This window comes from Aptenodytes patagonicus, chromosome 9, assembly GCF_965638725.1.
Source record: "Aptenodytes patagonicus chromosome 9, bAptPat1.pri.cur, whole genome shotgun sequence".
NCBI lineage: Eukaryota > Metazoa > Chordata > Aves > Sphenisciformes > Spheniscidae > Aptenodytes > Aptenodytes patagonicus.
In genome coordinates this window covers 1,827,319-1,845,657 of record NC_134957.1, presented here as the reverse complement: position 1 = coordinate 1,845,657, position 18,339 = coordinate 1,827,319, and the positions used below count along the sequence as shown (strand labels likewise).

The window sequence follows — 18,339 nt, the reverse complement described above, 5'->3', positions numbered from 1 at the left end:
TTATGAAAAAAGCATGCCAATGTAAGAAAAGAGCATGGCATTGAGTACACATGGGGTGAGAGCACAAGTCTTGTGCACAGCTCCATCTCAGTTTCATTACCCCAGCCAAAAAAAATTACAGTTGTACCATTCCCCACCGATTGCGTGGGCTGCATTCACTTTTGAAAGGGAAGAGGGCAAAGCAACAGTTTTTCTTCTCTGGGTTCTGCATGCCTCAAACATAGTTTCTCATTAAACCGTTGCCATCTCTTCGGTCTCAGTTTATCTTCTCAACCCAAGAACGAAATGTCATGCAATTATATTGAAAAAACATTAAAATATATTTATTCATTCTTTAAACAAACTTACAGATCAAGTAATTGCAATGAAGAACAAACAAATGATAGCAAAGCTTGGAAAATTTCAAGCTAAAAAAACCCTAACTGTAAAGAAGACACGTTAAAGATGAAAATATACTCAGACACTTACTTTACATGTCAAAATACAGGCTCAAGAAATCCATCCATTAGGAAGTGTGTCAATTACTATTATTCGGGAAACAAAGAATTACCCAAAACATTTCTATACAATGATCTAAACCATCCTCTGCATTTAAGTGTTACTTCTGGCCTCGCACCTTCCATCTGTTTTTTCCACTCCTTTGGCTTTACGAATTTGGGTTTTCTTGTTTTTCAAACAAATAAGCTTTGGTTTTATCATAAACACCAAAACAAAAGTAAAAAGAATTTAGGGTAAAGTACTGAGGATCATCTTACTAGATTGCTATACTGAAAGCCACAAAACTTTATATTACACTGTTACACTTACTTATCTTGAAGTCATACATTTCTGTTTGTCTAGTGGTCTCTGATGAGCAACATTCTAGATGAGGTAGATTTGAGAAATATTTATATCACTATAATGATATGAATGTTGTAGAGGAGAGGGAGTGAAGTTGGCACAGGAATTTAATTACCCTTTCCCCCACTCTATTCATTTACCTCTGGAATATCAAATAGTGCTGCTAGCTGACTTTCTATAACCTGAGTTTTATCTCATTGAAATCCCTGAGGCTTTGTTCTCGTTTTGTCTCATTAACCAGTTTTTATGTCGTCTTTTTTTTTCAGCCTGATTGTAAGTAAAAGATTTAAGCTAATATGGGGTCTGCTAGTTCTGCTACATTTCTCCTCCCCTTTCTACCGCCACTAACGAGAGGTAGATAAGAGATGTGTAGGAAACTGTACATTTGAGAGGCTCAGTGGGGACTGGGGAAAGAATTGGATTTATTCAGAGAGGGAGGGAATACATAAGTGGGTAAATGATGTAAATTTGTAGCTAAAAAGCAAGCTCCGTTAGTTCTACTTCTCGCAGAACAGTATGTTCTAAAAATGTAGCATTTCATTTCAGGTATTTCATTGAATTGAGTTTGAGGACAGGGCTGAACTTTAAAAGGTTAGTGACCATAGAGTTTGTTCCTAGCAAACTTCTGAGGAGATCTCTTTCCAGTCTGCTAAGACTGTCTGTATCAACGACTAATGTGTCTGCACTTAGCCAGGAGGAGCAAGAAATTTCTGAACGCTAACCATAACCAGCTTGCATGGATCCCTTTCTCCCCATTACATTACTTGCTGCCTCCAGCACAGTCAAGGTACTGCTGTTAACACCCTTGCAGCACAGGGTAGAAATTAATGCTCAGATTTCAGAGTACAGAAAGGTCACAGTTGTGCCAGAAAACGTCTGTTGAGCTTTGCTGGGGTAAAGCAACCTCAAAACAAAAACCATCAGAAAATGAACAAATCCATTCATGATTTAAAAAAAAAGTCATAAAGCTGCTGCAGTAAAATATAGAAGAAAATTTTTTTAAAAGGTCAAATCAGCACCTTGTTTCAAATTGCTAAGCTCCTACAGGGGAAGCTCAAATCACAGCCTCATTACCACAGAAAGAATAAAGTTTATCCCTTAGAAAGCAGGCCAAGGTTGTCATCCCTTCTTCCCCGAAATCCATCAACTCAGCAGTAAGGATGGGTATTGAAGTCTTTGAATTAATTCGGTTTCAGTGGTTTAGCACTTGCTAATCAATCTGACCACAGCTCCTTGGAGTCATGCATCCACCCTGGTAATTTTGCTGGACAGACTCAGGATGAGTTAGCTTCCAAAAATCAGGTGTTTTCAGGCCAATATGGCCAAAGTAGAATCACAGTCTGGTGAGACTCAATACAGTTATCTGCCACTGCACAACACAGGTAAAAAATTCTATTTATCATTTTAAACTAAGTATAATTAACTCAACAAGTCCATGAAGGCAAGGCATCTGAGGACAGGCACTTGAAAGGATAAAAAACTAAAGACTTCTCTATGAATAGTCTGAATACCAGCTGGAAAGCAGAGAGGCTTTTCACACATATTTTTAAAGAAAAAACAACCCTCTTATGGGGTTTGACCAGGCCACAGCTGACACACATCAACCAGAAGCATAAGAAGGTCAGTCCATAAATGCCCTCTGGAAAGCGCCCTGCCCTGGAGCACACGAAACAGGCCATCCACAAATGGTCCATGCCCTGGCAGCCTACCCGGCAGCAGTTCCACGTAGTAGCACTAATGAACCACTACTGTAAACGAGCCTCATCTCGCCTGCTGCAAAAATTGAGCCAAATACTTCAGAGAAGTCACAGTTCTTGCTCCAAAACACTCATTTACAGTCTAATGTGAGGCACAAACACAAGTGCAAATGACAAGTAATAGGGCAGAGCTGGCTGGAGCCAGAACGAGAGATGCTGCAATGCAGTCAGATGAAAGTTATGCACACGCTCATCTCGAATGATCCAAGATGAGTATTTCTAGCAGAGATGGAGGAATGGCCACTGTTAGTGATGTATCTTCTGAGCAACAGAGAAGTAAGGCTCAGAAAGGACTCAGTGAGGTGAAAGCCGGTGAACGTCTTGTAGGCCTCTTCACATCTACATTGTCACCTGAGGTACGGGAGCAGGAATGAAAGTTTCCTCATCTTTCACTGGTAAAGCACAGTTTATCAGTTTTCTTTTTCAGAATTAGTGCGCTCTGGAGTTTCTGTTAAAATTAAAGAATTAATTTCTTCTTCCTTAATTAATCTGTCGTAAGCATGCACAGAATCATCCCTTGCACAGCTCTGAAAGAGAAGAACAACATTTTTAACAGCACTTCTTCATGGCGAGCATTCTTTTTTCAGCCCAGTAAGACAGACCCGTTCCACAACGTATAGCCTATATTATGGAGAAAAGGCCAAGGTAGCTGGGCAACAAATCGTGCCTATTATGGACATGGCTTGGGCCTGGCTGACAGAAGAGTCTCTCTCTGGAGACAAGGAAGAACTGAAGGTTGGACGCCATCTTAAGAGTGCTTCCAACTACAGCTAATGGGTGAAGCTCAGGCAGGAGGACGGAGAAGTGAGGATACACAGGCTTAGTAGAGTTTTCACTGAGACCCTGAGCACATAGAGAAGATCAAGATAATACTTAGAGGCAAGAACATAGCATTACTTGGGGCAGTAACAAAGCACTTGTCAAAGCACGACAAAGTGTAACAGCTACTATATTTATGATCCTCATGGCCGAGAGTCCCATCTTGGTCCCATAATGACCAATACATGCCGAAATATTTATCCAAAGGGTAGTAAACTAGAAGGCCAGATCCATGCTTTCCACATAGTTCTGGTTTACTATTAGGTGAACTCGGAATACCCCTGTGGAAAAAGGGAACACTGGATTTTGGACTCTGACTCCATTTGCAATTGGGAGGCCACAAAAGCAGACTAATTTTCAAAAAGTCAGCGATTCCTGCAACCCCTGTTCAACGGAGAACATCCAATGCACACACAGTGCCAGACTTCCAGGTAGCCATTATCCTCTGCATATGTTCCACAGGTGGCATCAATTTTGAAATGCCACAGTGAGTCTGAAGGTCCCTTCCATACAAGGACTGTGTTCAGAGAACAACACACATTGCCTCATGTCCAGGTTTGAATTAGGGCTTGTCAGTGTACTTCCCTTAGGATTTTTATAAAGAGCTATGGAGTTAGATTTGTTTAGAAATAAGAGTTTCCATAATCAGTATTATGTTTATTTTTCCTGAAGTAAGGGCCCATAGCAAGTTTTTCATCAACCCAAGCTTGAAGCAGCTATAATTAGTTTTGTTCTTTTGCCAATGAAAAGCTAAGTGTCCTGATTTACTTCATAGCTAACTGACTGTGATAAATGTGAAAGTGCTAAAAATCTAAGTTTCTGGAAGTCAAATATGAATAGCTTTATTCAGCATCATAAATATGAGCAACTAGCAGAGAAAGATCTGAATCTTCAGGAGAAGTAGTTTAATGGAGTTGCAATAAAAAAAAAACAAAACAAAAAAACCCCCCAAACCCCCCAAAAAACCCCAACCAGAAAACCCCCACCCAAAACCCCCAACCCCCAAAGCAACCCAAAACACATTTAAGGGATTAACAGTCTGTGAAATAACAGAATAATGCAATTCTACTGATGTATCTAGAAAATTTGAGGGAAAAAAATCCCTCTCAGCTTTGGGTAACTGTTTCTGAACAATTCTTACTATTGTAAATACTTAATCTTCATATGATATACTTACTTATATACAGTTGGTTTTAAGATAGACATAAGTATTAGGAAAAAGAAAATCGGAAGCCTACAGATTCTGGTTCAATAGATTAGTTCGCCCAACAGCTTCTTACTAACCTGGGAATCCTCATTCTGCTCTCCAAACATGCGCTTAAGAATTTCTCTAGGGTCTGGAATTGGTGGAAGAATTAATATCTTCAGCCTTCAGAAAATTAAAAAGAAAAGCTTTAGATGAAAGACGTATTAATTTAAAAGTCACCACTTCAATGTCCTATTTGGGTGCAGTCAAGAAAATTTGTGGAATCAGCTTTGGCATCACTGACCACCTTTCATTCTCTGCAACTGTAGCCCAATTCTCCTTTTTACTCCCCAAACCAAAAGGAAGTGGGAATATTCACACAGCCAGATTCTAAATAATTTTCACTGTTGACAAAGACAGCAGCAAAAGTAGACTTTTTTAAAAAATCTGGTAAAATATACTATATAAGCTTAATTTTGCATTTGGGCTTCATTGCTTAAAGAGAGGGGATGCAACAGCTGTGCAACAAGAATCTAACTGTAAGCATACATAAGCAACGTTACCCAAGTGCAACCAGAGCATGTGTATGGTCTATAAACCTAATTCTAATGACTGAGGCACAACGGTGCTGCCATTTTTGTTATGCAATGCATGTCATGGATAAAACAGCTGCTCCTGAAACATGCCACATCACGGACAGTTACCTGGAAGAAAGATGAATCGTAACGCAAGTCACAGACCGATCAGAATTAGTGGATTGTAAAGAAAGGGAGATCGTTAATTACCTTTTTAGATAAACTAGTAGAATTATCGTAGATACTGCTACTGTTAATGGAATGATGATTATTAAAACAAAATGGAACGTAGAGTCCGTCTTCTCACCTGGAAAACAAAAATTGTAGAAACTTAAGGATGTTTTGGGAGGCTTTTTAGGAATAATGACAATTAATTCTCTAATTAATTCACAAACTGTATGTTTTTCAAATATACTAGCACTTTTGTAGGCAAGGACTCATTTTTCAAAGCATGATATTATAATGTAGGTACATTTGGCAAGAAAATGAAAACCAGCAAGACTCAGGGCTGAAAAACTGACAGCACTGGAACGGGGTTATTGCACAGCTACACGGATGGCAAACCCCATCTACATGTATAGCAGAACAGGCAGTAACTGATGGCACTGCTGAAGGACTAGAACTCTGTTGCTCTCTTTTCACCTAAAATTAAATAGATACATAGGAAGATGATCTTCAACTCCCATTTACTTAGCAGACAAAAGGTATTAGATGCCTTACAGACGAAGAATAAAGTGCAACAAATTGCAGGAACAATAGTTCTCACCAATACTCTTTTCTTCACTCCAGTCACTACAGAGCTTGCTGCTGTAACACTCGGGCTTTGGTTTTGCTCTCACTTTGAAGATGTACCTGCTATTAGGATCAACGCTAGGTATTGACGTATAATTATTTTCAACCTAAGGTGAAAAGAAAAGGTAATTTGCCTTGTTCAATTACCAATGTATTCTCAGCCCATTTATAATGGGCTAATAACAAGCCCATTTTCATTGTGCAGTTAATGTATTCCCAATGTTTTGATGGAAGATCTTTTTGTGAATACTGAACTTCATAAAAAAGGACACAGTAGCATTCAACCAACACAGGCTGCCCAAGTAGAGATTCCAAAGCTAAGATTTAAAACTTATTCACTGCTACATCTATCATACAGCATTTGACATCAATGATTATACTAAGACTCGGTGTCTGGAACATTGCTTTTTTTTTTTTTTTGAGAAACATCTGTGATTTACGCTGCCTTCCCCTCTCTGTCAGGGCAGCAATGCTGATCCAACTTTGACCGTGCAAAAGTCTTCTGTGATGCCTCTACGGAGACATGTAAACACACTAGCTGGGATCAAACTTCACTTACTTTTGATCCAAAATGCCAGTTTCCTGAGGAATGTTGGTATTATTCAACTTTGCTAAATTTGGGGTAGGACAAAACTAAATATGCTCTGCAGGAGAAGACTGCCACCTTACTTTTAAATTTATCTTGTTGTTTATCATTCTGATCAAACAGTACAGTCAGTTTGGCTATGCAGATACAGACATGAGCACATCCAGACACTGAAGTCAATGCTTTTTATACATACATTAAAATCAGTGTATCTAAGAGTGCACATCTTTTTCTTCACCCCCATCCTCAGTCTTTTTACCCCCTTGCTTTTCTGTGTAACATTCTGTGTTCTTGTGAGCACATACAATTAATTTCGCTTTATGGTAATCAAGTCACATCATTCAAGCACAAGGCAGTCATCCGACCGAGCACATACCAACAACAGGAAAACCCAACACCAGCAGAGCAAAGTCCCGTATTGCTGAAAAGCAAATAGGTACATGCACCTCAGTGTACTCCCTGATAAGTGTTGTTTAGTTTAGTGTATACTTTATCGGACTGTTCTTACACATTACTGCTTTGCCATAAGAAATGATGGCAAGGATTCAGAAGACTCATATGAATCGTGTTGTATAGATATTACTACCAGGAACCTACTGTATGGGAAAAAAACCTTATGTCCACACAACACTGCCAGCTAGTGCACCAGACCCATTCACATGCAGCATATATAATTTTTCATTTTTAAACAGCAAATATTTGAGTTACTGTGAATATCAACATGAATTATAAAAGATACATAGGAAAAAAAAATCAGTTAACTGTAAGTAATGAAAAATTACTTTAATTATCTGAGTGGTGTCCAAATCACCATTGTGATATTCAACTTCATAAAATAAACAGTTTTCTGGAAAGGTATCTGATTCACTCCATTCTACATATATTTCATCATTAATCTTTGACAGTGTAACTCGTCTTGGTGTAGCAGGCTTTACTGAAATGCAAAATGGAAGAATTAGTTAAAAAGTATATTTCACTGCTTCCAAAAATTGTTTGAGTCCTGTATTGCAGAATATTACACTTACACCAGTTTAGGAACAGAAAGAGGAAAAAGTTAGCACCAAAAAGTCAAGAAAGAATAAAAACAACTAGAGAATAAGAGTAAAAATGAGTGGAAAAGACGCCCCCACCCCCCAAAACCCAAACCCTGTCTATATAATTCCCAAATCAAAGATCAATAGAAGAAGGGAGCATCTAATCATGTTGTCTCATCCACAGCTTATGAGGTGCAAGCTTCTCAAACACAACGATAAACTAAAAAACTTCTTTTATAAATTATTTTTTATAATGTGGTTGTCCTGGTTTCGGCAGGGATAGAGTTAATTTCCTTCCCAGTAGCTGGTACAGCGCTGTGTTTTGGATTTAGGAGGAGAACAATGTTGATAACACACAGATGTTTTAGTTGTTGCTCAGTAATGCTTACACCAGCCAAGGACTTTTCAGCTCCCCATGCTCTACCGACTGAGAAGGCTGGAGGGGCACAAGAAGCCGGGAGGGGGCACAGCCAGGACAGCTGACCCAAACTGGCCAGAGGGACATTCCACACCATGTGCCGTCATGCTCAGTACAGAAACTGGGGGAAAGCTGGCCGGGGGGGCCGCTGCTGGGGGACTGGCTGGGCATCGGTCGGCGGGTGGTGAGCAACTGCACTGTGCATCACTTGCTTTTGTGTAGTATTATTATTACATTATTATTATTATTTTATTTCAATTATTAAACTGTTTTTATCTCAACCCACGAGTTTTTCTCACTTCTACTCTTCCAATTCTCTCCCCCATCCCACCGGGGGTGGGGGGGGGGTGGGGGGGGCAGGAGTGAGCGAGTGGTTGTGTGGTGCTCAGTTGCCAACTGAGGTTAAACCACGGCAATGGTGTTAAACTTACCAAGGGTGGTAGGATTTTCACTTGCACACACAGGCCTAATTTCTTCAGAATCACCTCTAATCAAAATACGTATAGTTGGGTAAGGATTGGTGACTTTTGGGAAGCTAAGATTGAAAATGCATACAAAGATTCCTTGGTGCATAGAATAGTTGTTGCACTTCTTATGGTTTTTCAAACCATCAAACCTATAGGAATAAAAATATTTTTTTAAACGTCAAAAAAATAGGACAGCAAGGGGCAAGCTTGTTCTTAAACCTGTTACAAATTCTAAAGACTGATCTTGCATTAAAGCTGTGCTATAGCGTATATAAACATAAAGCTAAGCAAGGAAGCGTCTCATTTATCTCAAGCTTTAGAAAGAATATTATTTTTGTAAAGAGTGTCAAGTAGCAGAAAGAGAAGCTTTATATCCAAGCACCAAATGTAACAGCTGCTTTCATCTTTGGTTTACATTTTCCACATGGGAAAACAATTTCAAGGAAAAAAAAAATAGAAAGCAAACTAATTTGGATCACTTCCCATCAACAGAATTTCACTTCTCTGACAGAATGAGCTGATCAATCTCCTTCAGCAATGCCTCAGGTGTTGCAGCTCTTGCTTGAGATGATCACGTTTCACCTATTGCCTGCATTTGCTTTTCAAAATGTCAGTATTCACTTCCAGTAACAGAGCAGCTATAACAGCCTTCTTCCCTGCTTCTCTTTGTTCCCCAAGTCCCAAGGAAAATATGCCAGTAGCTTTTCCTCCCGAGAAAACTGATTATTTATTTATTTAAAAGTGATATAGAGTAAATCAGAGCTTCATTTAGGAGCACAATAGGAGTGACGTTCCCCTACTTCACATCTCAATATATAGGGGCTGGGGAAGCCAAAACCATCTGTCCTGTTTTCAGGACAGACCCCATTTTATCCACCCTTCTCACCTCCCCGCCCTGGGGCTGATGAAGACGGGAGGCATTCAGAGCAGACAGCACCGAGCCGATGCACCAACCTGCTCTCGTAGGCTCCGTTTCAGCAAGTATTACTGTGCACTGACTGGATTCATTTGTTCTAAGCTAATGTCATATTCATGTTCACTTTGGATGAAAAGATAGGGTTTTAGAGGAAAATATCAATGAAGGAGAATATAAGTTGGAACTAAGCCATAATTTTTCAGGTCATTGTTCAGTCATTTCTGGGAAAAAAACCCAAAATATAGACGAAAAATCCCAAACGCAACCAAAAACAAACCCTCACCTGCATTATTGAAAATGTATCTTTCACTCCAAAAGTCAAGTGTTTCCTTAGTTTTCAGCTTTAAAACTAGAAAAAAGTCTTTTTCTTTCTAAGCAGCATGAATCAAAACACTTTGCTGTCACTGCAGCTATATCTTTCATTAAAGTTGAAAATATATAGCTCTAATTAAAGCATTATTCCAGTAAGTATCCATATACCCAGAAATTCAGACCTTCAATGCCTGTACTGTTGGCATTGAACAGTACCTTCAACTGTCACTGTTCTTTGAGTAGCAGTTTAGAGAGAGAACAGTCCTCCCTGCATTTAACTAAAGCAGCAAGTTTTCTGCTGTTTGCTGTCCAAATGCATTAAATTGAACAGTTAGCCCGCGAGACTGCCACTGGAGAAGAAGAGGAAAAAGTTTATTTAGTTAGTTCAGATAAGACGGAAAGCTGATTTGAAAATACAACAACGGGCTTTCAGAAAGAAAACTTCAATATGTCTACAGAAGCTACTGCAATGTGGCGTTTCACAAGCCCCATCAACATGCAGAAGTATGTGTAGATTAGCGTGCGCAGATCTCGCTGCCAAGTTTTTGCTCACACCACAACTCTGTTCCTTTGGAACAAGAGTCTATTTATAGCAGTCAGCTGACAAGCGTGAATGATGATGAAAAGATGTTCTCCATAACTTTCAAGGTGAATTGGTTATTTATGACATAGAAGATACAAAGAAAACTACTGCTAAGTGTTATTAATGCTTTCATACCATTTTCCAATCATTTAAGAGCTGACACATACATTAGTGAGTGACTCTGACTTAAATGGCCCATGTTGGTTGGGCTGCAAAGAAAGCAATTAATATATTGGTCTAGCTCAGTTCTTAATTCTTCCCTCTTTGAATCCACAATTCAAAAAAATTAGAAAGCAATAGCAGTTATTTTAAAATGGGCTACAGAAGCAGCCAGTGGTTCACATTAATAGTTACATCAACAAAAAGACTCAGCAACAGCAACCTCTTGACCCTTCAGCAGTGAAGTTTTCTGTTGGACAGGACCCAACGCTAACTTGTATGCAATGCCCTGGGATCTTTCAAAGCAACAGGAAGTGGACAAGTAAAATGTGTAATGTAAAACTAAAGATTAGCGCTGAAGCACTTTAGAGTTGGGAATAAAAAGTTCATACGAACCAGTAGAACAACGTATAATTGGTATCACTGCTTGCATTCTCCCCAGGACGCCACCTACAAACCATGTACTCCAAATTGTGCCAAACACAGCTCAAGTCAACAGCAGCAGTACCTGGAATACCTGCAAGGCAAGTTGGAAAGGTCTCTTAATATTTATTTTGCCAGGAAAGTCTTCTCCCCAGTTTCCAGAAATAAAACATCCCTTTTTACATAACTGAAACTGTCTGGAAGGCAAAGATGGGTTACCTCGCAGCCTGCGCTGCCTGTCACGGCATAGCCAGTGATGAATTCCAGTTGTTTATTGCTTGCAATAGCTGAAATCTCAGCAGGGCAACTTCTAAACGCAAGCTAATCATAACAGGGAATCTCAGTTTCCAGCACGTCTGAATTACTACATAGAGTTACCTGATGCTAAGGACAATGTGCTGAGTCAGGAAAATACTTTGTTCTATTAAACTACAGATACTTTAAAAAGGAGTTAAAGTAACTGGCAATTATAGGGATAGCACTTAGCTTTGTTATAATTATTACAGCCATGAACGTTAAAAATAGGCAGCATTTAATGATAGTATCTTCTCCAGATACAGTATTAGTTTCTCAGTATTCTGAAAATGGAAATACCTGCAGATCTTAAATACGGACAAAAGCAACATTGGGATAAGTTGAATTTTTAATTGAGACCCATATACCTCTAGACATTCAACTTCTTCAACGTATTGAAAACCCAAATTACAGAACATAAATACAAATGAGTACATTGCAATTGTGAACAGAGACATTAATGTATCTCCCAGGGAGAGCAATTACGGAATAAAGTCTTTCATATTCAATCTTGCATTTTTGTATGGTACAAGTTCTTTATACTGTATTATCATATTACAGCACATTAGATATTTTTTCCTTTTAACAAGTTGCAATGTCTCCAAGAACTAAAAAAAAAAACCAAACCAGCTAATTTTATCAACAGTCCAGACCTTTATTGATAGCAAACCCCAAACTACCTTCTACTTCCAAGCCTGCATTCTCCCTGAAGTAGCGACTGCCTAAGAGTACAGGAAAATGAAACTGGTTTTCCTGTTCCAAGAAGTATTTAAAAATATTTTATCTGCAAGCAAACTTTTAAAAGCCTCATGTTTAGTACATGCTGTCCTAATGATCTGCTTCCCTGATTTTCCAGAATACCATTTTGACAAACATGATAAGATACCATTTTGACAAGCCTGGTAAGGTCTCAGATTCTCCCATCCGCATGCAGTTTTCATCCACATCAAGTCACGCTTCTGGGTTAGACAGACTTTTACTACTCAAGGCAAGAAGCTTTATTTCCTTGCTGTACCTCCTAACTTCCAGCATCCAGCAGTATACATTATTCCTTAAAGCCTGCTTCCTAAAAATTTTGCTATGGACTCCTTATTTCTAGATGTCAAGAAACAAAAAATATTTTTTCTCTATTCATTTTACTATGCACAGCTTTCTAGACCCCAGTCATCTCTTTTGAGATAACCCTACTATAATTATTTAATTAAGTCCCTTATTTATTCAACAAGTTGTTAAATTTGCTAGATTCATCCCCCTAACATTTACAAATGTGGGATTATTTTAGGGACTTATGCTTGTACAGAAAAATCATACAAAATAAACTGACTTAGATGTTAGTCATGAAGTCAGCAGGCTTAACACAACATAAGTTATCTCTTATCCCACAACCACAGCACGGCAGGGACAAGAGGAGTAACAGGAATCACATCATCGCCTTGGAAGAGCATTTAAATTTTACAAGCTCACCCATAAGGTTTTAAGCATCAGAACACTCCAGCTGTGTTTAAACGTAGCATAATCGTTCTGTTTAAGCTCCATCAATTGAACTAGCCCTTGTCTCTGGTCTCTCACTATTTCTCTATGACATATTTCTACGATATTTTGTTAAAATAGGACAGAAAAAAGGCTGTGTCTCCTCAGGCCAAGACAGGCACATCTGTCTCAGGTCTGGCTGCTGCACGTGTTACCTTTTGGCAGAAGAGAGGTCTCCACCCATCGGCTGGGCTTGCTGGCATTATCGTACTTGCATTCACTTCTCACTTTGAAACGCATTTCCTCATTCAAGAACATATCTGTCACACGGAAGTGACTCTTACTCCATTCCTGGGTTTAGATGGGGGGAAAGACAACCAGAACATTTGGCACACCGTATCAGACACATGGGAATTACTATTAATGTAAGAATACATTACAGCCTCTCAGAAAGACTGCAACTCAAAGCCAAATGAAATGAGGGTCTGACAACGTGGGAAGCCTCAGCATCACTTAGCTTTTCTTTTTCCTCATCAGGCGCACTCAGAACTCAAGAAAAGAAAACTGCTTCTACTCCAGTGACCTCTAGACAGGAGCAAAGGCCACACAGAGATCAAGGAACAAGTATAATGTGTGGGAAAATGAACCTAGAGTAAGTCTTCATGGATAATGCAAAATAAGCATGTTTATACTATAGCTATATAAACAGCAGCTTACAGATCTACCCTTCATCTTTCTGTGTGTGTGCACATGAGCGCATGACAAACAGAAGAAAGAACACTTGAAGATATAATCAAAAAGCAAGAAGAGTTTGCATGGATTTAAGGAGCAAAAGAAAGAAATTATCAAAACAAATCCACAAATGGCTATTAAATACAGTGACACCACATCAGGCCCAAGTAGTCCATGAGCTTCCATTTTCAGAAGAAAGTATGCGTTTGTGTGAGAAAAAGGCTTACCCTTTTATCATACACTTTCTTGAGCACCTTTTCTTGAGCTAGGGGGATGCCTTTTACTTAACTGGACACAGGACACAAAAGAAATATCTTTGTTATGACCAAAGAATGGTGTAACCACTCGTGTATTAAAAAAAAAAAATAAATTGGCGCTAATGAGAGGGCAAGGAAATCAAACAGCAATGAACAGACTAGGTTGTACCAGCTGTAACGCAAAAAGATGCAGGAAGACGATACGCAGTCTGGTTCATCCTGTCGTGTGAAACTGCTGTCCCACAGCTCCTTCACGGCTGCGGACCTTAACAGCTGTTAGACCTTCCACAAACTCATTCAGCTTGTTTACCAAGCAGACTTTCAACTTGTTAATTTGTTAATGAACCCATCAGAAGAGGTAAACAGGTTTCTGCTGAGTTAGCAAGTTCAACTGGCTCATCTAAAGGTCCGATGATCATTAGAGAAAGGCGTGTCAAAAATGAAGTATCACCCTTTTAGGAGTGTTCAGCCACTAGATCAGCTCAGCTGTTTGTGAAGCCACAGCCTTACTTCAAGTCCAGGATATCCTGGAGCTGTCAGAAAAGTACAGCAGTCACTGTGAAGAGGCCGTTGTAAACATCAGGCCATAAAATGGTAATAGGGCTCAACAACAAAAGACTGTTTCCAGAAGCATCGTATCAATTTCAACCGTATCCAAAATAGCAGCACTTGCCAACCCCACAGTCGGTGCATATTGAAGGCTTCAAATTCTGACAGTTTGGAATTATGGACTGATAGCATACTATCTTACTGGCAATAAATTGTAAAAATATTTGTCCTACAGCCTCTTCAGTACCGTGGCAATGCTGCTCTCAGTCCTGACCAAACAGTTGTTAATCCACACCAAGGATCACATCTGGGCTGCAAACCATCTAACACAGAAATAAAAACAAAAGCCCAAAACAAAGAAGTTTTACAATTTCTGTTCCAGTGAACGAATGTGTTCCATGTTGTATTCATAACACAACCCCCGTGGCTAATTGTAAGTGTGGGCACTGACGAACACGGGAATATGTTAATACCTGGCATTACCTCCAGAAGACACTGTACTGTCAAATCTGAACTACACCAATGTTAATGTGCACACCTCTTTCTTAAATTGAGTTCAAAGTGAAGGAGATCAGCCTTTGCAGATTGCCATTTCAGTCTTAAGGATGTAGACTGCCCCGTATATATTTTATTTTTTCTAGAAAGCTGCATAAGCAAAGACTGAAACAAGTCCTTTCACATTATTATTACGGTACTTCCATGTTATCAGTAGCAGCTCAATTATCAGAGAGCGACAGGCAGATTTTTCTGTTCTGAAGATCCCACATGCTGATATGACTCATTTTTGAGGTTTTGATCCCATGACAAGAATTAAAGGCTATATAAAAACTGTATTTTTATATATGTATATATGCTTACACACACACAATTTTATCACAATAAGACATTTACGGGAGCATGGCAGAGTTTAAAGAGGCGATACACTTACTCTTTTGTTCTGAGGGACCTCATCAATCACGATGTCGCTGGAATACTCCAGATCACAACTACTGCTGACGTTCTCTGGGGGGTTCCACGTCCAGTTCAGGGTGCAGATTTGGATAAATGAGTAGTCCAGGTTGGATGGAGGCGGAAGAACTTTTGCTCCTAAAAGAAGTAAGTTATCAGTGTAACAATCCTGTTGGTCCACATTTTACAATTAGTAATACTTACAGATTTTTAACTCTCCAACAGAAAAGAACACAAAAGACTTCTCAACTTCATCAGCTTGTACTTGCTATCAGATAAGCTATCGCCCAATAAATTGTTTCTACTATTCCTGTTATCTCGGTCCATTAATCATTTAAATAATTATAAGAAACACACACACACAAAAAAAAATCATTGAAAAGTAATTTTTAAGAAATTGCAGCATGCAACAATGTAGCGGCTGTGGTAATGAAACTTATGCTCATGGAGGGAAGATGAGTCTCATTTTTCAGGTCTTTTCTGCTGCGAGTTTGCATCATGCATGCTAAATCTTTAGTAAAAATAGTATTACATTTTTGTGGAGCAATTAACACTTTATTCTACCCCAAAATTATCCATCAATGCAGTTTTAGAGAGAAAACTTTAAAAAGACAAGTGATTACATCTTGCAGGCAACAGCTGTACGTTAGAACCACAATTTAAACCAATCCAAGCAAAACCGAGAATGTTAAAAAACAACAAAGAAACCACAATGCTTTTTCAATTACTCACCTATTAAACTTTTAATGCTATGCTCTGGCACAGTAAGCAAAACCAGTGTGGGACAAACAGTAATTTACTGCTGGCACACTTCAGCAGTACATTTTTTCACCTCCCAGAAAGCAAGATAGAGCAGAGGAAGAGCCATGACTCGGAGATAGTTGCTGGAATAAATCAATTTGTGCATTGACCCTTCCTTACTCTCGCGCACTGAGTCACAGACTACTCAATATCCAGTCACACAGCTTGAAGGACGTATTAGAAAACAAAGAAGGGAAATATGACAGAAAATAGAAAACTGCCAGGAAAAATTAAAGTATGTGTCAGACTGCAATTCTAGAGAAAATTGCCAATTGGTAATTCCCCAGGAAAATGAAAGCGAATTTTGTTTTTTTTAAAGGGCTACTCTAATGTGTACTATTAGGAGATATTAAATAAAAGGCCAAATGAGACTGCTTCTCAAGGTTATCTACAGGTATCATCACTGAGGCACCACAACCTATTTGTCTGTGGCAAGAAAGTACCCTTGTTATGCAGTAATTTCACAAACACTTCAAACTGGTATCAACTAGGGCTGCAGGTCTTGCTCATCCCAGGAAACTTGCTCGTCCCAGGAAACCACGCTCAACCCACCCCAACATTTGGGGGGGCACATAGGGAAAGGGCAGAATAATTCCACCGGGATCAGTTTTCCCATCCAGGCCACAGTGCAGCCCCATTTCCTTCTGCTAGCACAAGGGAGAGGGCACATGGAAAGGGAAAACAGCTTCCTTCAGCAAGAATTCTGCTCAAAGCATTCGTAACACCATTATCTTACATTTCCTGAGAGCCTTAACTGCCAAAGCTTGTCGAAAATTCACCAGTCTCCTGGAGCTTTCTAAGACCTTTGCATAGTTAAAGGACAGTCAATGGTAGAGATCAGACATTATTACCATCTGCGTGTATGTGCGGATAATGTATGCTCGCACTGAAAACAATTACTGGGATTTACTGTTTTAGTCTGAATACACTTAGCTTTTCTGAATTCTTAAAACTTTTGAGGTTGTTTTGTTTGTTTGCTCCCTTTTATAGCTGTCCTTGGGAGCAGAAAAATTTTTGTTCTTACAAAAATACAGTCTCCTCTGTGTTTTTGTGCACTGAGCCACAGACTACTCGATATTCAGTCACACAGCTTGAAGGTCGTATTAGAAAACAAAGAAGGGAAATATGACAGAAAATAGAAAACTGCCAGGAAAAATTAAAGTATGTGTCAGAGTGCAGTTGAAAAATAACAATTCTCTAATGTCTGCAACTGTATTTTTGCATAACATTAGCAAAGACAGAACTAATAAGGCTTTGAGCCCCGTTTCTTCTGAAACCCTCTCAGACACACGCACACACATCTTTCCCGCAACTAAACGTTCGTGCTTCCAAAAGCGGGGAAAACTAAAAGTAACGGCAAACGTAACGGAGAAAGCACACAGCACGGGGAACTCTTCATGGCCAGAGCTCCCGCCAGCAGCAGACCAGCTCCCCCAGTGCTGCCAGCGGCTGCCTTCGCCTTCGGTCCAGGGATCCGCCGCAAGACCCACGCACAGAGAGAAGGGCGGTGGGCTTCTGCTTCGGTTTTTAAGGCAGAGACAGTCCCGGGAGCCGAAGATAGAGCTTAAAAGACTTCTGCTGACCCTGTCAAACGCTGCCTTACAGAGAGAGAAAAGCAGATTTTTAAGCATCCCCGTTCCTCTGCCCGGCAAAGGGCAGGGCGCACTACCGGCACTGCTCTTCCACACAGCTGACGCGCTTCGGGCGATTTCTACTACAAAATGAAAGCATTTGAGTTGGATACATGAACGCGTATGCACCGAGCGGGCAGCGCGGCTCCCACGGCCGCCCGACCCTCGCAGGGGAAGGTCCCCGCAGCGGCTCCCCGGCGGGTGCCCCAGTCCCAGCCCCGGCTCAAGCCGGCAGCGAGCGGCACCGCGGCCCCGGCTCCGCCGGACGGGGCGAGCGCCCGGGAGCGGAGCCGGGCGAGCCCGGCTCGGGGCTGGCAGCCCGCCGGCGACCCCGCTCCCCTTCCCGCTCCTACCTGCCGCCGTCCCCGCGGCGACCACCCAGCAGACGGCGAGGAGAAGCCGGCACCGCAGCGGCGCTCCGGGAGGACCCATGGCTCCGCCGGCCCGTCCGAGCGCGGCCCCTCGCCGCCACTTCCCGTCGCGGGGGCCGGGCCAGACGGGAAGATCCGCGCCGCGGCCCGCCCAGGTAACCCGAGCCGAGCGGGGAGCGGTTACTGCCCTACCTGGGCAGCGCCGCCCCCGCCCCGCTCCGGGGCTGGGCTGTCGGCCACCGCTGCCGCAAGGCTGCCCGCTTGCCCCTCTGTTGTCACCCCCTGCCTTCCTTTCGGTCTCTGCTGGCCACCGCTGCCTCCCGGACCCACACCAGGGAGGCACTTTTCTTTCCCCCGGAGCCTTCTGTGCCTCCCAGGGGCCCTCCCCCAGCCCCGCCACGGCCCTGCCGCAAAACCCG

At 41.0% G+C, this 18,339-nt stretch overlaps 1 protein-coding gene across 1 annotated transcript; it reads right to left on the bottom strand.

The window, feature by feature from the left end:
* Window positions 1–296: 296 nt before the first annotated feature.
* IL13RA1 (interleukin 13 receptor subunit alpha 1) lies at window positions 297–18,008 on the bottom strand. The gene is made up of 10 exons (XM_076346903.1): window positions 17,903–18,008; window positions 15,098–15,255; window positions 12,847–12,982; window positions 10,841–10,961; window positions 8,439–8,623; window positions 7,338–7,489; window positions 5,944–6,076; window positions 5,388–5,484; window positions 4,701–4,785; window positions 297–3,124 (listed from the first exon to the last, which is right to left on the bottom strand). Exons 1-10 carry the CDS (start codon window positions 17,979–17,981, stop codon window positions 3,008–3,010), a joined length of 1,263 nt encoding a protein of 420 aa, XP_076203018.1. The 5' UTR covers window positions 17,982–18,008; the 3' UTR covers window positions 297–3,007.
* Between the last annotated feature and the right edge of the window lie 331 nt (window positions 18,009–18,339).

Coding starts and splice junctions, on each gene's coding strand:
- IL13RA1 (XM_076346903.1), bottom strand. CDS start 17,981: ATGGGTCCTCCCGGAGCGCCGCTGCGGTGCCGGCTTCTCCTCGCCGTC. Junction 12,983..15,097: donor AGGTCCCTCAGAACAAAAGA/GTAAGTGTATCG, acceptor ATCTAAACCCAG/GAATGGAGTAAGAGTCACTT. Junction 6,077..7,337: donor ACACCACTCAGATAATTAAA/GTAATTTTTCAT, acceptor TTTTCACCTTAG/GTTGAAAATAATTATACGTC.